This window comes from Callithrix jacchus, chromosome 11 (assembly GCF_049354715.1).
Source record: "Callithrix jacchus isolate 240 chromosome 11, calJac240_pri, whole genome shotgun sequence".
Taxonomy (NCBI): Eukaryota; Metazoa; Chordata; class Mammalia; order Primates; family Cebidae; genus Callithrix; species Callithrix jacchus.
In genome coordinates this window covers 88130075-88148832 of record NC_133512.1, presented here as the reverse complement: position 1 = coordinate 88148832, position 18758 = coordinate 88130075, and the positions used below count along the sequence as shown (strand labels likewise).

General features: G+C 34.9%; 1 protein-coding gene across 2 annotated transcripts in view; it reads right to left on the bottom strand.

The window, feature by feature from the left end:
- CFTR (CF transmembrane conductance regulator) overlaps positions 1-18758 on the bottom strand; it is a 181379-nt gene that overhangs the window by 105923 nt on the left and 56698 nt on the right. For both annotated transcript variants that reach the window (XM_017975483.5, XM_054237473.2), the window contains 3 exons: positions 17229-17321; positions 10217-10399; positions 1344-1535 (listed from right to left, as the gene is read on the bottom strand). In XM_017975483.5, the coding sequence (XP_017830972.2) occupies positions 1344-1535; positions 10217-10399; positions 17229-17321 (468 nt within the window). The remainder of the gene's footprint in view (positions 1-1343; positions 1536-10216; positions 10400-17228; positions 17322-18758) is intronic.

Sequence of the window (18758 nt, the reverse complement as noted above, 5' to 3'; positions counted from 1 at the left end):
ATATTTCAGCTAAATATACTTTTAAAGGTTGACTCAAGGAAATCAAACCACCATTTATAAATTAATTTCTATTGGAAAACACGTACTTAGAGAGAAAAAAAAAAGTCTGCAAGTCACCTTCCAAAACTTTACACTCATAAGTAAATAAAACTTTACACTCATAAGTAAAAAAAAAAAAAAAAAATGATTTATCTTGCAAGGCACTACCACTCTTGCATCCTAGTCCCCTCTAGACAAATACCTGTGTTAACTAGAAACATTCAGGGTTTTTTTGGTAACAAATCCAGATTTTTACAACCATGAGGTTATGAAATACTATTCCTGGAAGAAGGCCTTTTGAGGAGTGAAGTATATCCTCTTCGAGGTAAGTCTAAACTTTAAGAAGATAGCTTTTCTTTTCATTACACTCTCAAAGTGTATACAAAATAAGCATGGGGCTATTAAAAAAAACTGTTGAATGAGTGAGTATATACATGGAGAACCATTATGTAAGCATGCAATCCTTTTTATCAGAATTGTCATTTCCACCTAATCCACAGTTAGCCCTTTTCCATTTTTTGGGATACTATATTTTAAGCTACATTTTACTTTTTGTGCATTTTTTTCATAAAAGATTAAATAAAGGAATTAAAAATGCCATCTATCAAAGATGTTACTCTTAAATCAGAATCACTATTTGGAGAATACAGCCAATAAACTTCATAGTTACATTCTGCCCTAACATTCGCATCTATCATTACTGAACCTACCATCACACAATTTACATAGTGAACAATGTTCTCCAATATTGTTATGAAATGAGTAATAGCTTCACCTTCATTTTGCATCTCTATTAAAGAATTGCAGTCACTAGAAGTTATATGGCTATTTGTTCAAAGCCAGAAATACAATATCTGTCACCACTATTTCATTCCTCTGATTCTCTGCTGGCAGATCAATGCTCATTCCATTAGGCTATAGTATTATTAAAATTATTAAAATCAACGTAATAATTTTGGAGTATCTTTTTAAACATACACATATCACTTATATGCATGCCATATAAATAACCATTGAGGACACCTGTCTCACTAATGAGTGAACAAAATTCTTACCATCTCATAAAATGCATTTATTGTGATAAAATGAATCTATGATTTAAAAATAAATTGCATTTATTTTATGTGTTTGCAAGCCTCTTAAAGCATAGCTTGTGTGTTTTATTAATTGATCCATTCATGTTAGCTTACCCTTAGAGGAAACATAAATGTATGTAAACTGATTGAATATAAAGACAAATATATAATTTGGGTAGTGTGAAGGGTTCATATACATAATCAAAAATTTTTTACATAGTTTCTTACCTCTTCTAGTTGGCATGCTTTGATGACACTCCTATATCTGTATTCATCATAGGAAACACCAAAGATGATATTTTCTTTAATGGTTCCAGGCATAATCCAGGAGAACTGAGAGCAGAATGAAATTCTTCCACTGTGCTTAATTTTACCCTCTGAAGGCTCCAGTTCTCCCATAATCATCATTAGAAGTGAAGTCTGGAATTAAAAACCATCATTATTAGGTCACTATCAAATTACTCTAAGGATTCGCCTGCCCCAAATTACCATCCTAAGCAGAAGAGTATATTCTTATTTTTAAAGATTCTATTAACTCATTTGATTCAAAATATTTAAAGAACTTCCTGTTCTAGGTACTCTGCTATGCACAAAAGATACAAGGGGGGATAAAAGAGACAATTACAATATAGGGTGACAAGTATTATGATAAAGGTTCACAGAGAAAGGGCACCTGATTCAGATAGTTGGAGGATGGGAAACGTTAGTAAGAGCTAACAGTTGCTGAGTGCTCACTCTGTGTTGAGTGCTCTTCTATGTGCTTTAACTGTATTAATTTATTTAATCTTCACAGAAATCCTACAAGGTAGATTCATTATCTTCATCTTATTAGGTAGAGATTAAATAATAGAGACATATTCAGGTAATATTGTTTCCATTAGCTTTTCTTGGAGTATAAAGTTATCTAAGTGATGTTAGTCCAAAAGTACTATCAGTGAACAAAGATTTATATAACTGTGAACAAAAATTAAAACTAATGGTAGAATTAGAGTTGAAGAGCAAAATTGGAATATGTTATATTCCCTGACAATAAGAAAAGTTAGAAGTAAAAACCAAATAAACAAATGAAGGAAATGGGGTATAAGTGTGGAGTATAAAAGAAATTTGCTGTCTGTCTTATAAAGACAAACTATATTGCCTGTAGGCAATATAGTGACTTCATAATAAAGGAAAGAAAAACATAAAACAAAACATAATAAGACAGAACTCAGATGAAGCATATTTACAAAATTAGTAAATAAAAATCAAAAGGAAGAGGTAGTTGCACAACTATGTGAGTATACTTTACGCCATAGAGCTATGCCCTGAAAAATGATTAAAATGATACATTTTATGTTATGTGTATTTCACCACAATGATCATTATTTTTTATTGTACTTTAAGTTTTGGGATACATGTGCAGATCTTGCAGGACTGTTGCATAGGTACACACATGCCACGGTGGTTTGCTGTCTCTATCCCCCCGTCACCTACAAAACCTTTTTTTTAAACAAATTCCAAAGTGTATTAGCTAATCTATTCAAAAAATATTTGTGGAAGACATACTTGAAATAAAAGTATATGTCAGTTTTATTTTTCAATTGGCTTAACCCATCTATTAAGAGGAAAAGACTTCAGATGAAATTAAAGAGAAACCTAACTTTATGCTAACTAAAAGAGACACACGTAAAGCAAAGGATGCATAAACGTTGAAAATAGAACTTAAAACTGTAAATACAAACAAAGAAACAAAGAAAAAGGACTATAATTTTCACGTAAGGCATATATAGGCCCAAATACATTCGATAAAAAAGAAAAGTCCTTTATAATGCTAGAGTGTAAGTATCTACACATTAAATTTAAAAAGCAATATTCCTGAAGCAAAAATTATAGAACCTATAAGGAATAACAGGGAGAAACATTTGTAGGAGAAGCCTTTAATTTAACTTTATCTATTAATAAAAAAGCAAGTAGAAAAAAGATCAGTAAAGATGTAGAAGATCTAAATGTCATGAATAATGATGTACATTTAATATCTGAGTTGAACTCTAACCTATTAATCAAAACTACACAAATATACTGTTTTTATGTGGTCAGACAGCAACTACAAATATTGGCTATTTATTGGATACATAAAAATGATAAAAATTCCAAGCAGTAGAAATAATTTGAACAACATTCTTGGAAAACAAAGAAAACTTGTTTTATTTCTGGAAAATGTTAAACTTTCCCTTAGGAAATTTTAGGTCAAAGAAGAAATAAATATGAATCAAAGGTACAGATTTTCTAGAAAACAATATAATAGAAACACTATATATCAGAATCCATAATAGATAGCTAAAGTATTACCCAGAGGAAAATGCACAGCCTTTTAAAAAAGCATCAAACATCTAACTCAAAAAACAACAAAAAAGTAGAAGAAAAATAGAATAATTAATAAAAATAAAATTATAAACTAATGAGTTACAACAGAACAGTTAAACTAATTAGCAAATTTAAAAGCTAATTCATGGAAAATTTGTTTGGTTTTAGTAGTAGCCTAATCAGAAATAAAACTATGATCAAAGAAGTTACAAAATTACAATATAAGAAATGACGAAATAAATGAAAAATAGAGAAAACTTGTAAGAGACTGCTTTGAAAAGAGATTAAAAACAGATAACTCCAGTGCTATTTAAACTGTTACAAAATCAGAGGGAAAGAAGAAGATAAACTTCCAAATTGTTTTTATGGGGTAAGAATAATATTAATGGCCAGGCATGGTGGCTTACGCCTTTAATCCCAACACTTTGGGAGGATAAGGCAGGCAGATCATGAGGTCAAGAGATCAAGACCATCCTGGCCAACATGATGAAACTCTGTCTCTACTAAAAATACAAAAATTATCTGGGTGTGGTGGTATGCACCTATAGTCCCAGCTACTCAGGAGGCTGAGGCAGGAGAATCACCTGAACCTGGGAGGCAAATGTTGCAGTCAGCCAAGGTGGCACCACTGCCCTCCAGCCTGGTGATAGACTGAGACTCCATCTCAAAGAAAAAAAAAAGAATGATATTAATTACAAAATCATATGAAGATTGCTTTAAAATATAGATTTAATCTTATTTATGAAGATAAATACAAAAATCTTAAATAACACACAGTTGACCTTTTATCAGCCTGAGGGTTAGGGATGCTAACCCACTGTGTAGTCAAAAATCCATGTATAATTTTGACTCCACAAAAACTTAATTACTAATAGCCTATTGTTGACTGAAAACCTTAATGATAACATAAACAGTCAATTAACACATATTTCATATTTTGTATTTTGCAAAAAAATGCAAGGTCTTCATACCTGTGCATAGCTGCAGTGATGGTTTCACAAATTTCCTTTTCTTTTGTTATAATAGTCTTTATACTGGATTCATTTATCTCAAAATTGTGGGCAACTGTAGTTGCAGACCTCAATCTATGGTAAATACCAAGCAATTCAACTTTCTCTTGTAATGTTACAACTTCTCTGTGCTTCTTGGGAGAAGTTGTAACTTTAACAACCCTTTTATTGGCTGAATAACATGCCAGCATCACTAGTGGCACTTTGTATGGATTGCTTGATGTTATTCAAGGTTTATGGCATTGCACTATACATGATGAAAAATGTGCGAAAACCACTAGAGATCACATTTTATGGCAATATGCAGTTACTGGAGAGACAATTGCTCACGTGGAGATGATTAGCATCACGTGGTGTTTAAATGGATACCCACACACTTGAGCTTACCATAATAGCAAGAGGAAGTGGCTACCAAATTATTACAGTCGTACCACGTGTACTACAGCTAGTTTTATGCAGTTATGATTTAATACTAAATTCTTACAATTGTTTATATTTTCTTAACTGTGAATGGTACCAGGTAGGGTAAGTGCTAGTGTGTGTTAACTTTTGATAAATTTTAACTTTTTATAATAAATTGTGTACATATTGTAGTAGTAAGTGATAAAATAGACTAGTGCCTACACATATTTATGCATTCATGGCATATATTTTTCTTAATTTTCTCAATATTTGTAGGCTACACATTTGTCTGTGAGTTTTTTTCAAATTGTCAAAACTCTCCAAAAAATTTTCCAATGTATTAATTGAAAAAAAAAATCCATAAATAAGTGGACCCATGCAGTTCAAGCCTGTATTGTTTAAGGGTCAATTGTATTAGCAAGTGGACTCCAAGAGTATATCAAAAGAATAAGTTATCAAGGGTTGACTATATTTGATCTTTTGTTTCCTCTTATTCTTTCTAGTTTCATTCTGGTCAAGTTTGACCTTCTCCACTATTGCTCTCATTAAGTCACAAGTGATCTCCATACTGCAAAAGACACTAGTTAATTACAGCAGTTTCATCTTACTTGATGAATGAGCATTTGACCTAGTTGATAATAAATACCCTTCTCCTTGGCATCAGTTGGGTTCCATGATACCACATTCATTCACTAGCTTTATCTTCTCAGACTTTTATTTTATCGGGAAAAGCAAGAAACAAAACTCTGCATATTGTTACATAAAAAGAGAGGTGGGGAACAATAAAAATTACACACACACACACACACACCTCTAGAAAGATACTAAAAAAAAAATTACCCGGATTGGCTACCTTGGTTGGATGAGGGAAGGGAGGAGAATGGAAAATGGACAGATGACAGACAGTAGAGGAAGAATTTTGAACTCTATACATATTTTTATTTTCATTTTTAAATTTTAATAAATAATATCACCTGAAATATATTCAGAAAAAAGGAATGCTATACACCCTATATGAGAGTGCTGATTTCCCCACAGTATTACCAACAAATGATATTCTCTAATTTAAAAAGTTTCTCATCTTACAGGGCAAAATGGGAAAGAAAGGATCTCTTTTTGATATTTGTTTCAGTAATTTTTACAATTAACATTATATGGGAAAAAAGTCTGAATTACCTCATTTCAATATAAAATTCTTTTGTTCTAAATTAAGAGTAGAAGTGATATTTTCACATAGAACAGTTTTATAAACCCAAATAAAATATAGCTCTGATGATCCAGGTTAAAAAAAAGTATATATATATATATATATTGGACCAGGTACAGTGGTTCATGCCTATAATCCCAGCCCTTTGGGAGGCCGAAGCAGAAAGGTCACTTGAGCCCAGGAGTTCAAGGTTACAGTGAGCTATGATCATGCCACTACAATTCAGCCTGAATGACAGAGTAAGACCCCATCTCTAAAAAAAGAGAAAACTTTAAAACTTAAATAAAATAAATCATGTATTATGTGTACGTGTGTGTATTTAATATGTGCTTTCATTTCATATCTCCCCAAATTCCAAAATATTGATAAAACTCTTTGTAGACATGTATTCTGCATAAAAAGCAAGCAAAAACACAAACTAATAGCTTATTCTATACATATAAGTCCCAGTTATTACAAGAATAAGCTAAAACTCACTACCATAGTGAGGCAATGATGGATTATAGAGACAAGGTGGTGTCAGGGATTGTCAGCAACCCAGCGTTGCTTCAGCTGTGATGCAGACAACGGAGGACTGAAACTCCCCATACACTGGGAGATGCCACAAGGCAGCCTTCAGTCAAGGGCATCCAGTGATGCAAAATTCTATACTAATATTGCTTTATTCACTAAAATAATTCAAGGAAGTTTCATAAGTGTAAGACACTTAATGTAGACTAGAACCACTACAAACAAAAATCTATTTCCCAAAGATATTCAGTTAAATTTCTATAATATACCTATCAAGTGTTAGGCACTTATTGACAGTCCTTGGAATATAAAAATGGAGAAGATATAGCCCTTTGTAGTCTAGATGATTATTAATAGGGGATAGTGATAAAAGTCAACAATGTTATTACTTTATCAGGAAAGTAATATATATACATTGTTAAAACTTCAAAAATTCAGGAATATAAAATATACCCAAAATATCAGAGATAACTTGATAAATTTGTCTTTCCAGACACACATATATACATACACATATGTTTTTATGAAAATAAATCATAATGTACATAACATTTTGTGACTTGTACATAACATTTTGTAACTATTTTTTCACTTAAGAGTATATTATATACATCTACCATAGTCATTCTTTTTTTTTTTTTTATGTTTATAGCAGTTTTATTCCAAAACATGGAAGCAACCAAGATGTCCTTCAGTAGGTGAAGGGACAAATAAATTACGGCACACTCAAACAATGAAATATTATTCAGCACTCAGAAGCAATGAGCTATCAACAAATGAAAGACATGAAGGAAACTTACATGCATATAAGTTACTAAGTGAAAGAAGCCAGTCTGAGAATGCTACATACTGAACAATTGCAAATATACAACATTCCAGGAAAGGCAGAATTGTGGAAAAAGTAAAAAGATCAATCATTGCCAGAGGTTAGAGGGGAGTAGAATAATTAGGCAGAGCACAAAGGATTTTTAGGTCAGTGAAATTATTTTATATGATGCTATAATGATGAATACACGTCATTATCAATTTGTCAAAATCCACAGAATATACAACACCAAAAGTGAGCCCTAATGAAAACTGTGGATTCCAGGTGATAATGATGCATCCGTGTAGGTTAACGGATTGTAACAAATGTTCTACTCTTCTGAGGGATGTCGATGGTGGGGAGGCTGTGCTTCTGTGGAGCACAGTCATTGTTTAACAACCCTTTTATAGGCCAAATAACATGCCATTATAGAACTACAACAAAATTTATCTCATCAATCCCCTATTAGTCAACATTTATAGGGCTCCCTCCACCTAATTTTTTGGCTACTGAAAGCAATGTTATAATGAAGATCTTTACAAAAAATCTCTGCAAACATATTAGGGTAAGTTATAGAAGTAGAAGAATCATTAGATTATCTTTTAGGCTTCTGATACAAATTACCAAATTGTATTGAGTGGGTAAGAGTTAACTTAAAATGTTAATATTTTCAATCATTCAATCTTATATTTTAGCTAGATCTTTTGTCCAAAAAAACTATAAAATATTCCATTCCTAATACTATTAAAAGGCAGCCTCCTAGATTGAGTTGGCAAACTCTATTTCACAGAAGTGTTTAAATATTTCCAAGAGATAACTGACTTCCTCTGACTCTGCCTTCATAGCTGCTTCCCATAAGATGCAAGTTCAGTGTCAGCCAGTAATTAACAGCTCATCAATTTTTAATAAAACTGCATGAAATTTAATTGCCAGTAAGTCTTGGAACTTGCAATTCCAAAGCTATTTTTGCACATCTATCAAATTGATCTTGAAGACAGATACAGAATTAATTTTTAAAATTCTATTAAACACAATTACTGTCTTTTAACAAATAAACATCCTCGTTTAGACCATCAGTAACTTATTTAGTATCAGCCCCTCCTATGGTATAATTTTTAATAGTGAAAATTGCTGGTAATAGTATACAAGATATAGAAAGAAAACAATAACAGTCTAAGAAAGAAAATGTTTTTGTAAGAAAAAAAAATGCACAATCCCAGCTACTTTACTTGTTTCATGTGTAGGAAAACAACTGGAGAGGGAAACAACCAAATTTTATTATTAGCATTGTGAACACCAAATTTTTTTTTATTTTTGAGACAGAGTCTCACTCTGTCACATAGGCTGGAGTGCCATGGCACAATCATGGCTCACCGAAGCCTCCACCTCTCAGGCTCAGGTGATCCTCCCATCTCAGCCTCCCAAGTAGCTGGAACTACAGGCACATACTACTACATCCAGCTATTTTTTGTTTGTATTTTTTGGACAGAGGGGTTTGCCATGTTGCCCAGGCTGGTATCAAACTCCTGGACTCAAGCAATTCACCTCCAAAAGTGCTAGGATTACAGGTGTGAGCCACTACACCCAACCTGATACCAACTTTATTGACTGAAGATTTTTTGTGGCATTTTGTTTTCCAAGTCTCATATTAAATTCTTCAAAATATGATTCTCCTCATCTTAGATATTGATAAATAATTGCCTTTCATGAGTTTTTCTTAATTTCTATTTTCATTTACATTTTTACCTACAGCAGCAGTACCGTTTCCCTCTTACTTATTTCTTTCCTTCCTTCCTCCTTACTTCCTTTCTTCCTCCCTTCCTTCCTTGCTTCCTTCCTCTCTTTCTTTCTTTTTCTGTTTGTCTTAGATCCTTGGGTATAACTCCAGAAAGTATTTTGAAAAGCTTCAAAGACCACCAAACTTTTTCTTGTATTCTACAAAGTACCACAGCTAGAATGACAGTTAAATGGGTAAAAGGATCCATTTTATAGACTCCTAAAGCAAAGACCTATTGCCCTTCAGCTCATTCTAATTCTAGAAAGCTCTTTCTTATCTCTAATTTTATTATTTCACATTTTTAAATTTTATTTCCTCAATAGTTAAAAGAGAACAAGTGTTTATCATTATCTACACAATAGGTTATGTTCTTGAAGATCAGTACAAAGTCTTCTCCTCTCCTGACATTAAAGTTTAGTCCTTTCACTATTTTTCTTCCTAATCTACTGTTTTTTTTTTTTCAGATGTCTCTCCAAATATGCCAGATTAAGCTGGTCTTAGAGTGGAATATGAAGAAGAGGGTGACCCACTGAATAAATCAACATTCCTATGTATTTCCTCAAAAAACTATCCCACTAAATAATTTTTCCTTATATCGTAAGTAAATCTAAATCTATTCTCCAAAATTCTAGCATTAACAAAAATGGGGACCTTTTGCTTATGTGGTTATTGAGACAAAATGTAAGTCATGATTTTTCTGGACCAGCTCTGAAAAAGTGTCTGTTCTGGTTAAGATTGGTTAAAATGGATTATCTATTTATTCTATAAAGTTATTGAATGCTCTCCATGTGCAAGATACAGTGTTGAATGTGATACAAAATATAAAGATGTATAAGAAAAAGCCACTGAAAATAATATGAAGAAATTTAAAGCTAGAGGAAATTATCAGAGGAATAATTTCTATTATACAAGACACCATACCCATGCATTCTCCTAATACTCATGTAAGAATTTCTCCAAAATGCCTTTTACACCACAGACAGGCTAGGAAAAAAAAAGAGACATGGATACCAAATTAAGTTCTTAATGAAGAATAAAAGACATTACCTTGCCTGCTCCAGTAGATCCAGCAACCGCCAACAACTGTCCTCTTTCTATCTTGAAATTAATATCTTTCAGGACAGGAGTACCAAGAAGTGAGAAATTACTGAAGAAGAGGTTGTTATCGTCATTAGAAGTTTTTCTATTGTTATTGTTTTGTTTTGCTTTCTCAAATAATTCCCCAAATCCCTGTTAAAAAAAAAAACGCACACAAACATCAAAAATAAAAGATGAGTTTGTCAGATATTTTCAATAAATGTTTATTTTACATATGATTAGTTTAAAAAGCACATGGCACATGATCAATTATACTGTATACATTATTACTTTATAGTACATAATTATATAGCATATGGTTTCTAGAGGACATGATCCAAAACTCAGATATTTGCCCATTATCAAGTTAAAGGTTTTTTAATTTAAGTAAAGACTGAATACACACAAATACACACACACACACACACACACACACACACACACACACACACACCCTCTTCTCCTATAAGCCAGGTACATAAACCCTATTATTTAATCTTCAGCATTAACATGAGATAGATTTTATAATCCTCCTCTTTCAAAGCCATAGATTGTGACTCAGCGGTTAAATGACTAAAGTCACGTAGCTTTAAAGTCACAACCCAAATCTGAATTCTACTCCATCACGCTGGTAGCACCGAACATTCTCACTCATAAGGGAGAGTTGAAAAATGAGATTGCATGGACACAGGGAGAGAAACATCACACACCGGGGCCTGTAGTAGGGTGGGAAGCTAGGAGAGAGACAGCATTAGAAATATCTAATGTAGATGATGGGTTGATGGGTGCAGCAAACCACCACAGCACATGCATACCTATGTATACAAACCTGCACATTCTGCACATGTACCCTAGAACTGAAAGTATAATAATAATAATAATAATAATTCCTTGCCTCACTATTGCCCCCTTGAGAAGCTTTAGCATAGTGGTCTTCAAATCAAAGTAAACAATCCTAAATATTGATCAGGAGGAAGCAGTTGATGCACCTTGTTTTAAGGGACTCTATTTACTCTTTCCCAAAATTAACCTGCCTGAGAATCTATCATTTCTCCTGACCTACTTCCCTCTCATGAGTCCTTCCCTCATTTTATACAGACAGCCTTCTCACTTACCACACAAGGGAGTACAGTACTAGTCTTACTACACTGCACTTTCTGGAGTAGAAAAACCTCTGGAACTCACACAAGGGGACCATGAGAGAATGACTTTTTCTTGAAAGAGGCTCCAATAAAAGCAAAGGCAGGAACACTGAAGGAGACAGTATCTTATTTCACCCAGATTTCAAACCTAAGGCAATCTATGTGTCGTACCTTAGAGTGAAATTGCAGAAATGAGTCAAGGAATAAGGCATTTAATTAACAAATTATTTAATTATTTTAATTTTAATAAGTTAATAATAGTCATTAATTATCTGTATTTCTAAGTCTGACTTTTTCTGACAGAAAGCAAGTTATATTTAGCTGATTGACTTGACAGTAAGAACTGATTTCATAAATTCCTTTCTTTTCCATAAATTGAATGCACTGAAACTATAGCTTCAAAGTTTTGACACAAATCAATGTAGCATACCCAAATGGCATAAAATAAACAGGAAACTACATCATTTGGCACTACTTAAAACTATGTTGAAAACTTTATACGTTAACTTAAAAGTGTGTCGGGGCACATAGGTTTTTAAAATTCTTTTAAGGCATACATAAACAATCAAGCTTGAAGATAACTGTTTTGAGTTTTTATTATATGGGCAGCTAACAATGAAAGTGTTTTAAAATGAGACAAAGGCATTTGTTATTCCCTTATTCATTTATTTATCTAAGAGATATTTATTGAGCATAATCTTTGTATTAGAGACAACTTCAAACATCCTACATGGGAGAATGATAAATGAATGAATATGGCAATGTGCTTGCTGCTACAGTGGAAATCACACTACGTCCTATGGGAGTACATTCAAGAGAACAACTAACTCACCCTTGACCAAGTAAATGACATACATGCTAGGCTACGAAGAATGCAAATAGGATTTCACAAGACCAAGAAATGGTTATAGGTGTTCTAGGAAGATGGATCTGCATGCACAGTGATTCAGGCACAAAGGAACAAAATATATCTCAGGAATGGTGTGAGTGGTTGGGTCAGATGTATATGGCAAGGTGACAAAGGCTATTAACCTAAAAGTTATGGGTGTCATGCTTAGAAGTGGGACTTTTATCCAATAAGCACTTGTATGAATGGAAGATTGTTGTTACTAATAGCTTGTATTTCTGATTACAAAAGACACATTTCAAGAAATTTGGAAAACATAGAAAATCAGAAATAAGGAAATAGAAATCACCTATAGTTGTACCACTGAGGAGTAACTATGTTTAACATTTCAAAGGATATCACTCCACACATTTATATTTATATTTACACATAATAAATATGTATATTTGCATATATTAAAAATCATGTACATGGGCCGGGTGCAATGACTCATGCCTGTAACTCCTGCCCTTTGGGTGCTAAGGCAGGAGGATTGTTTAAGAACAGGAGTTCAAGACTAGCCTGAGCAATGTAGTGAGATCTTGTCTCTACAAAAAATTTAAAACTTAGCTAGGCGGCCGGGCACAGTGGCTCATGCCTGTAATCCCAGTATTTTAGGAGGCCAAGGCGGGTAGGTCACAAAGTCAGGAGTTCAAGAGCAGCCTTCCCAAGATGGTAAAACCCCATCTCTACAAAAATTACCAAGACACAGTGGCAGGTGCCTGTAATCCCAGGAAGACAGATCTGCATGCACAGTGATTTAGCTACTCAGAAGGCTGAAGTAGGAGAATCGCTTGAACCCAGGTGGCAGAGATTGCACTGAGCCAAGATTGTGCCACTGCACTCCAGCCTGGGCGACAGAGTGAGACTCTTTCTCCAATTAAAAAAAAAAAAAAAAAGCTAGGCATGATGGTGTGCACCTGTAGCCCTAGCTACTCAGCACGCTAAGGCAGGAGGATCACTTGAGCTTAAGAGTTCAAGGTTACAGTGAGCTATGACTGTGCCACTGCACTCCAGCCCACATGATAGACTAAGACTTTGCCTCTTAAAGAAAAAAAAAATCACATATGTGATTTAAAAAAAAAAAGTGACAATATGATGAATGAGAAATGGCTTTGGAGTCACAGAAGCATAGCCTGACATTTTAGCTCTCCCCAGCTAGTTGTGTAACTTAAACTGTTTGAGTTACTTAAATTGTCTAAGTCTCAGCTTCCTAATACGTAAATAGCAATTTTACTTACTCTCAGGTTTGGAGCAAGGGAGGAGTTGTATATAACTCACCAGGGACTTGCCTCTCAGGGATGCTAACAAAGGAGATGGAAAATACACTAAAATGAGTGGGTTTATGAAGCTTGGGGAGTGATGAATGAGAACCTTGAGGTACATATAGGAAATCTGGAAACATAGGCATGAAATTCAAGAAAGAAACTGAGGCCCAAGATGTGCATTTGAGAGTCATCAGCACATTGATATCACTTGAGCCTGAGAGACGTCATCCACAGAGAACATAAAAAACCAGAAGGAGGCTGACATGGTTTGGCTGTGTCTCCACCCAAATCTCATCTTGAGCTTCCATACTTTTCATGTGTTATGGGAGGGACCCAGTGGAAGATAATTGAATCAAGCATGGGTCCTTCCCAACCTATTCTCATGATAGTGAAGAAGTCTCACAAGATCTGATGGTTTTATAAAGGGAAGTTTCCCTGCACAAGTTCTATTCTCTTGTCTGTAACCATGTGAACATGACTTCCACCATGATTGTGAGACCTCCTCAGCCCTCTGGAACTGTGAATCCCTTAAACCTCTTTCTTTTGTAAATTGCCCATTTTTGGGTATGTCCTTAACAGCGGCAAAGAAACAGACTAATACAGAGGCCTAGGTGGGGGCCCATTGGCCCATCATCACTTAAGTGGCAGGCAGGGCAGACTTAGAAGTCATGGTCTGAAGTCTGGAAAGAATGGATCACTGAAGCTAAATTAAAGAATAATTTCCACAAGAGTTTTAATAGATTGGTGATAGCAGAATTTATGTTGTGGGGAGAAGCCCACAAAAAGTGAAGAAGTGAGAGCAAGCTTGACAGCAAAGAAAAGAAAAGTAATAAGGTTTGGGGCATGAGATTGCATGAGCAAAAGTCAGGAATGAAATTGTTTAAGTTGAAAGTATTTAAACATGAGAAGGAGTCAATTGACAAAAGATGTTGAAGCTTCTGGAGGAAGAATAATTGCTGGTCCCCTGTTCTGAGAAGATGAAGCAAAATAGAATAGTTCGGACAAGGATAAGAGGAAGCATACATCTTTCTCTTAGACACAAAAGAAGAAAAAGATAATACCAAGGATGAAGAGAGAAGTTTCTCTAAGTATGGTGGGAGACAAGGTCATCTACTGGCACTGAACAGGCCCTGGGAGAAGATGGAAATTTTGTGAATGTGGTAAAAGTCTGGAATAGCCTTTAAGGAAATGGTAAAGGAAATTAAAGACAAATGAAAGGATTTCCCAAGAAGGACTATAGACCCATTTGAGGTTGAAACAATAAATGTATAAAGCTTACAGTTGACTAGAGTCAACAGATAGCACCATTGTTTCCCAGATACCACTTCCTTCTCGAAAACTGATAAAGTAAATGTTTGGCAGGGGAAAAAAAATCACCAAAAGGAAAAGGGATTTGAGAGTGCAGTGGAGAATGAAATTACTGTTCTTTGAATAAGCAGAGGCTAAATCAGGAGGAGTCCAAAACGAAGAGTTAACGAGACTAGAAATTTTGATGAAATGGAAAGGCAGTAAATGTAGAATTAAAAGACTCAAAGAGTTGGAAGATTAGGAAATTTTAGGTTGAGAAAGAGATTTCAGAATGTGACATTTCCAAAGTGAGGTTAAGTTCAGGTGCCAACAAAACTCAGGGTATGACTAAGAGAGAAAGATTTTGAAGAACTCACTACAAAATATCAGTTCTAAGGACAGTATTGGAAGACTACATTGAAGTCTCAAACAGGAAGTTTAACAAGCAGGGGTGTCCAGAGTTTAGGTGACAGTCAAAGACTGGAGGACTAGGATGCCACCAGATAGAAGACAATAGTTTAGAGAAAAGGGCTCTATCCTGTGACATTTGGGTCCAAAATCCAGTTTCCGTCCTTGCCAGTTGAGTGCGCTGAGCCAAGTCCCCAAACTTTTTGAATCTTCCATTTTATTATCAGTGAAGTGAAAATATTAATTTTATTTAGGTCATAGAATGCTGTGGGAATTAAGTAAGACAAAACACATAAAGTGCTTATCCTAGGGCACGGCTCATAGTAAGGGCTCAAGTATGACCCCCCTTTGATTAGATGGAGTGAGACAGGAATTGAGGAATTTTGCACCAGAGTAAGAAAATAATGATCTGAAAGTTGTAGAAAATGTCAAACTTCATACTTTTCCTTCATGCCTAGAAAGATAATTGAAATTCCTAAAATCAAAGTGAAATACATCTGATCCACAAACTTTTCCACAAAACAATTTTGCTAGGCAGATGGGAATTATTCTCTTATATATGTCTTTAAAAAGGAAGTAAAATGAAACTCTGATGCTCAAATTACTTACATAAATGAATCCAAAGTAAGAGACTAAGATTTAGACCTAGGACATTGGTTTTGTACCTCCTACCTTTACTCAACCCATATAAGTGAGAAGAAACTAAAAATTCAACAGCTGTTCTCAATAATCAAATATTGCTCTTCAGACACTAAAAATCATTGATAATACGTTTTTCTGATGTCAAGCAATATAAAAGAATTTTTAATAGTGGATGAAAAAGGTTAAAAGTGGTAGAAAGCAATACACTGGTCTATCTCTCCTGTATCCTTTTACTGACTGTATATATGAAGCACTTTTGACTGGAACTTGCGATCTGAGAAGCTGTTTATTGAGGAACCACTGTGTGCATGGTACTCTGATGAAGTTTTACCTAAATTCTTTCCTGCAGTCTTCACAACAAACTTGCAAGGTAAATATTAATATTCTCCATTTTTCAAATGGAGAGCCAGAGGGCCCACAAAGTCAAGTAACTTGACTTAGATTACACAGAAAGTAAACGGCAGAGCCAGGATTCAAACTCAGCTCCAAAACCTATGATCTCTGTATTGTTTCCTGATCTGTTAGGTGAAACAAATTATATGACTTAGAAAGAAATAAAAGAGCTTTTATAATGCATATACTTTTTTTTTTTTTTTTTTTTTTGAGACAGAGTCGTGCCTTGTTGCCCAGGCTGGAGTACAGTGGTGCAATCTCAGCTCCACTCCCTGCAACTTCCACCTCCCAGGTTCAAGTGATTCTCCTGCCTCAGGCTCCCAAGCGGCTGGGATTACAGGTGTCTGCCACTACACCCAGCAAATTTTTTGTATTTTTAGTAGAGACGGGTTTTCACCATGTTGGCCAGCCTAGTCTTGAACTCCTGACCTCAGGTGAACCACCCACCTTGGCCTCCCAAAGTGCTGGAATTACAAACATGAGCTACCACACCCAGCCATTCCTCTACTTCTTAATCTAGAAAATAGGCCGGGCGTGGTGGCTCACGCCTATAATCCCAGCACTTTGGGAGGCCAAGGCGGGTGGATCATGAGGTCAAGAGATCGAGACCATCCTGGTCAACAAAGTGAAACCCCATCTCTACTAAAAATACAAAAATTAGCTGGGCATGGTGGTGCGCACCTGTAGTCCCAGCTACTCGGGAGGCTGAGGCAGGAGAATTGCTTGAACTTAGGAGGCGGAGGTTGCGGTGAGCCAAGACTGCGCCATTGCACTCCAGTCTGGGTAACAACAGCGAAACTCCGTCTCTAGAAAAAAAAAATCTAGAAAATAAGCAAGTGATCCTCCTTCCAGTTATACCATCATTCTTATTTTATTTGCCATCAGGATGAAATCCAGATTCACCAAGAAGAAAATGCTTAAGCGTTTAGAGCAAACATTTTTTTTTAAATTCTGACCTCCTCCCAGAAGGCTGTTACATTCTCCATCACTACTTCTGTAGTTGTTAAATTATATTCCAATGTCTTATATTCCTGCTTTTGTAAGAAATCCTATTTATAAAAAAGAGCAAAAGCATAATACAGAATCAGAATAGCATTAATGTATTATTACATCTACTTTATACTCTCATCATGCTACATCTTATATATGAATTTAAGAATGATATAGTAATTATTTCTTAATAAAATAATTTTATTACAGTGTTCTACAGTTAATTTGTAAAGTACTAGGTTTCATCATATTTGAAATATACTCTTTAAACGTGATACTTTATACAACTTTTTATACATTAGATTTAACATACAATTGATTCTTCCTTGTACTATTACGTGCTAACCTTAGTGATGAATTTATAAAGCAACTCTGAATTACCCACTAATGTGTCTTAATCCAACACTGGACAGAGAAAAAAATGAATGTCTTCATCTTAATAGCACCCTCCTTATTAAAGGCCTCATGAGCATTACTTCAGTGGGTTAAGGAAGGATGTGAAGGTATATAACTAGTCTTAAGGCATCAAACTATGATTCTAAAAGAAAGGCTCTATTAGAGACTCTAAATCAGTTTCTTAAGGGAAGGTAGGAGCATAAGGAAGAATTAAGTCCATGCATCCTGAAGTCTTGGCCATAAGAAGTAATGAAAAAAGCCTGGTCCTTGCCTTGCTTCTTCATTTTCTTCTCTGCTCCTCTCTACGTCTCTTTTGGTTCCTCTCATTTGCTGTCAGTTTGGTTTCCAAGATCTATTTCTCTGTCTCTATGCTCCTGCTCAGTGACTCTCCCCAGGTCTGTTTCTTCTTCTTTCTTTCTCTCTCTTCTCTCTCAATGGGTTAACAGAAGGTAAGATGATTCCTAGAGCTACTTACTATGATTCAGAGCTATACTCACCACTTTGTCTAAATCACAGATCTCAAACTCACTTAGTCTCAGGACCAAACAGGTGACATAATTAAGGAATGGGGCTCAGAAGAAAGTGTGATGAACTGGATGGGGCAGGCGCTCTGCAAGGAGGGAGCTGCTACAGTTTGTGGAAAAGGAGAACCCAGTGACTAATTATTCCAATTCTCTGAAAAAGGCTGAACATATGAGTGTGAGTGTGTGTGTGTGGTGGGGGTGGGGGGGGGTGGGGGGGTGTTCTCCTAATTTTTAATTTATGGCAACCAATTCAAATGTTTTTAATTAAAGTTTAAACAAAGCAATTCGAGGAGCCAAAATTAGGTGTATGGGTCACCATTTGCAACCTCTAGCCTAGATTAAATAATAGCAGAACTACCTAAAAGTGGTTCACCCTTCACCCTCATTTTTATTTCTGTCACAGAGACATATTTTCTGGGTTAAATATTTTTAAAAACAGCAAAAAAGCATTATAACCATTTATTTGCTTCTTAATCATACACAAGTTTATCCAATTAGCTTTGTATAAATTGAATCTTATCACCTAAAGACTTTAGAATTTCTCAAAGCTGCCAGCTACATCAGCATTATTGGGAT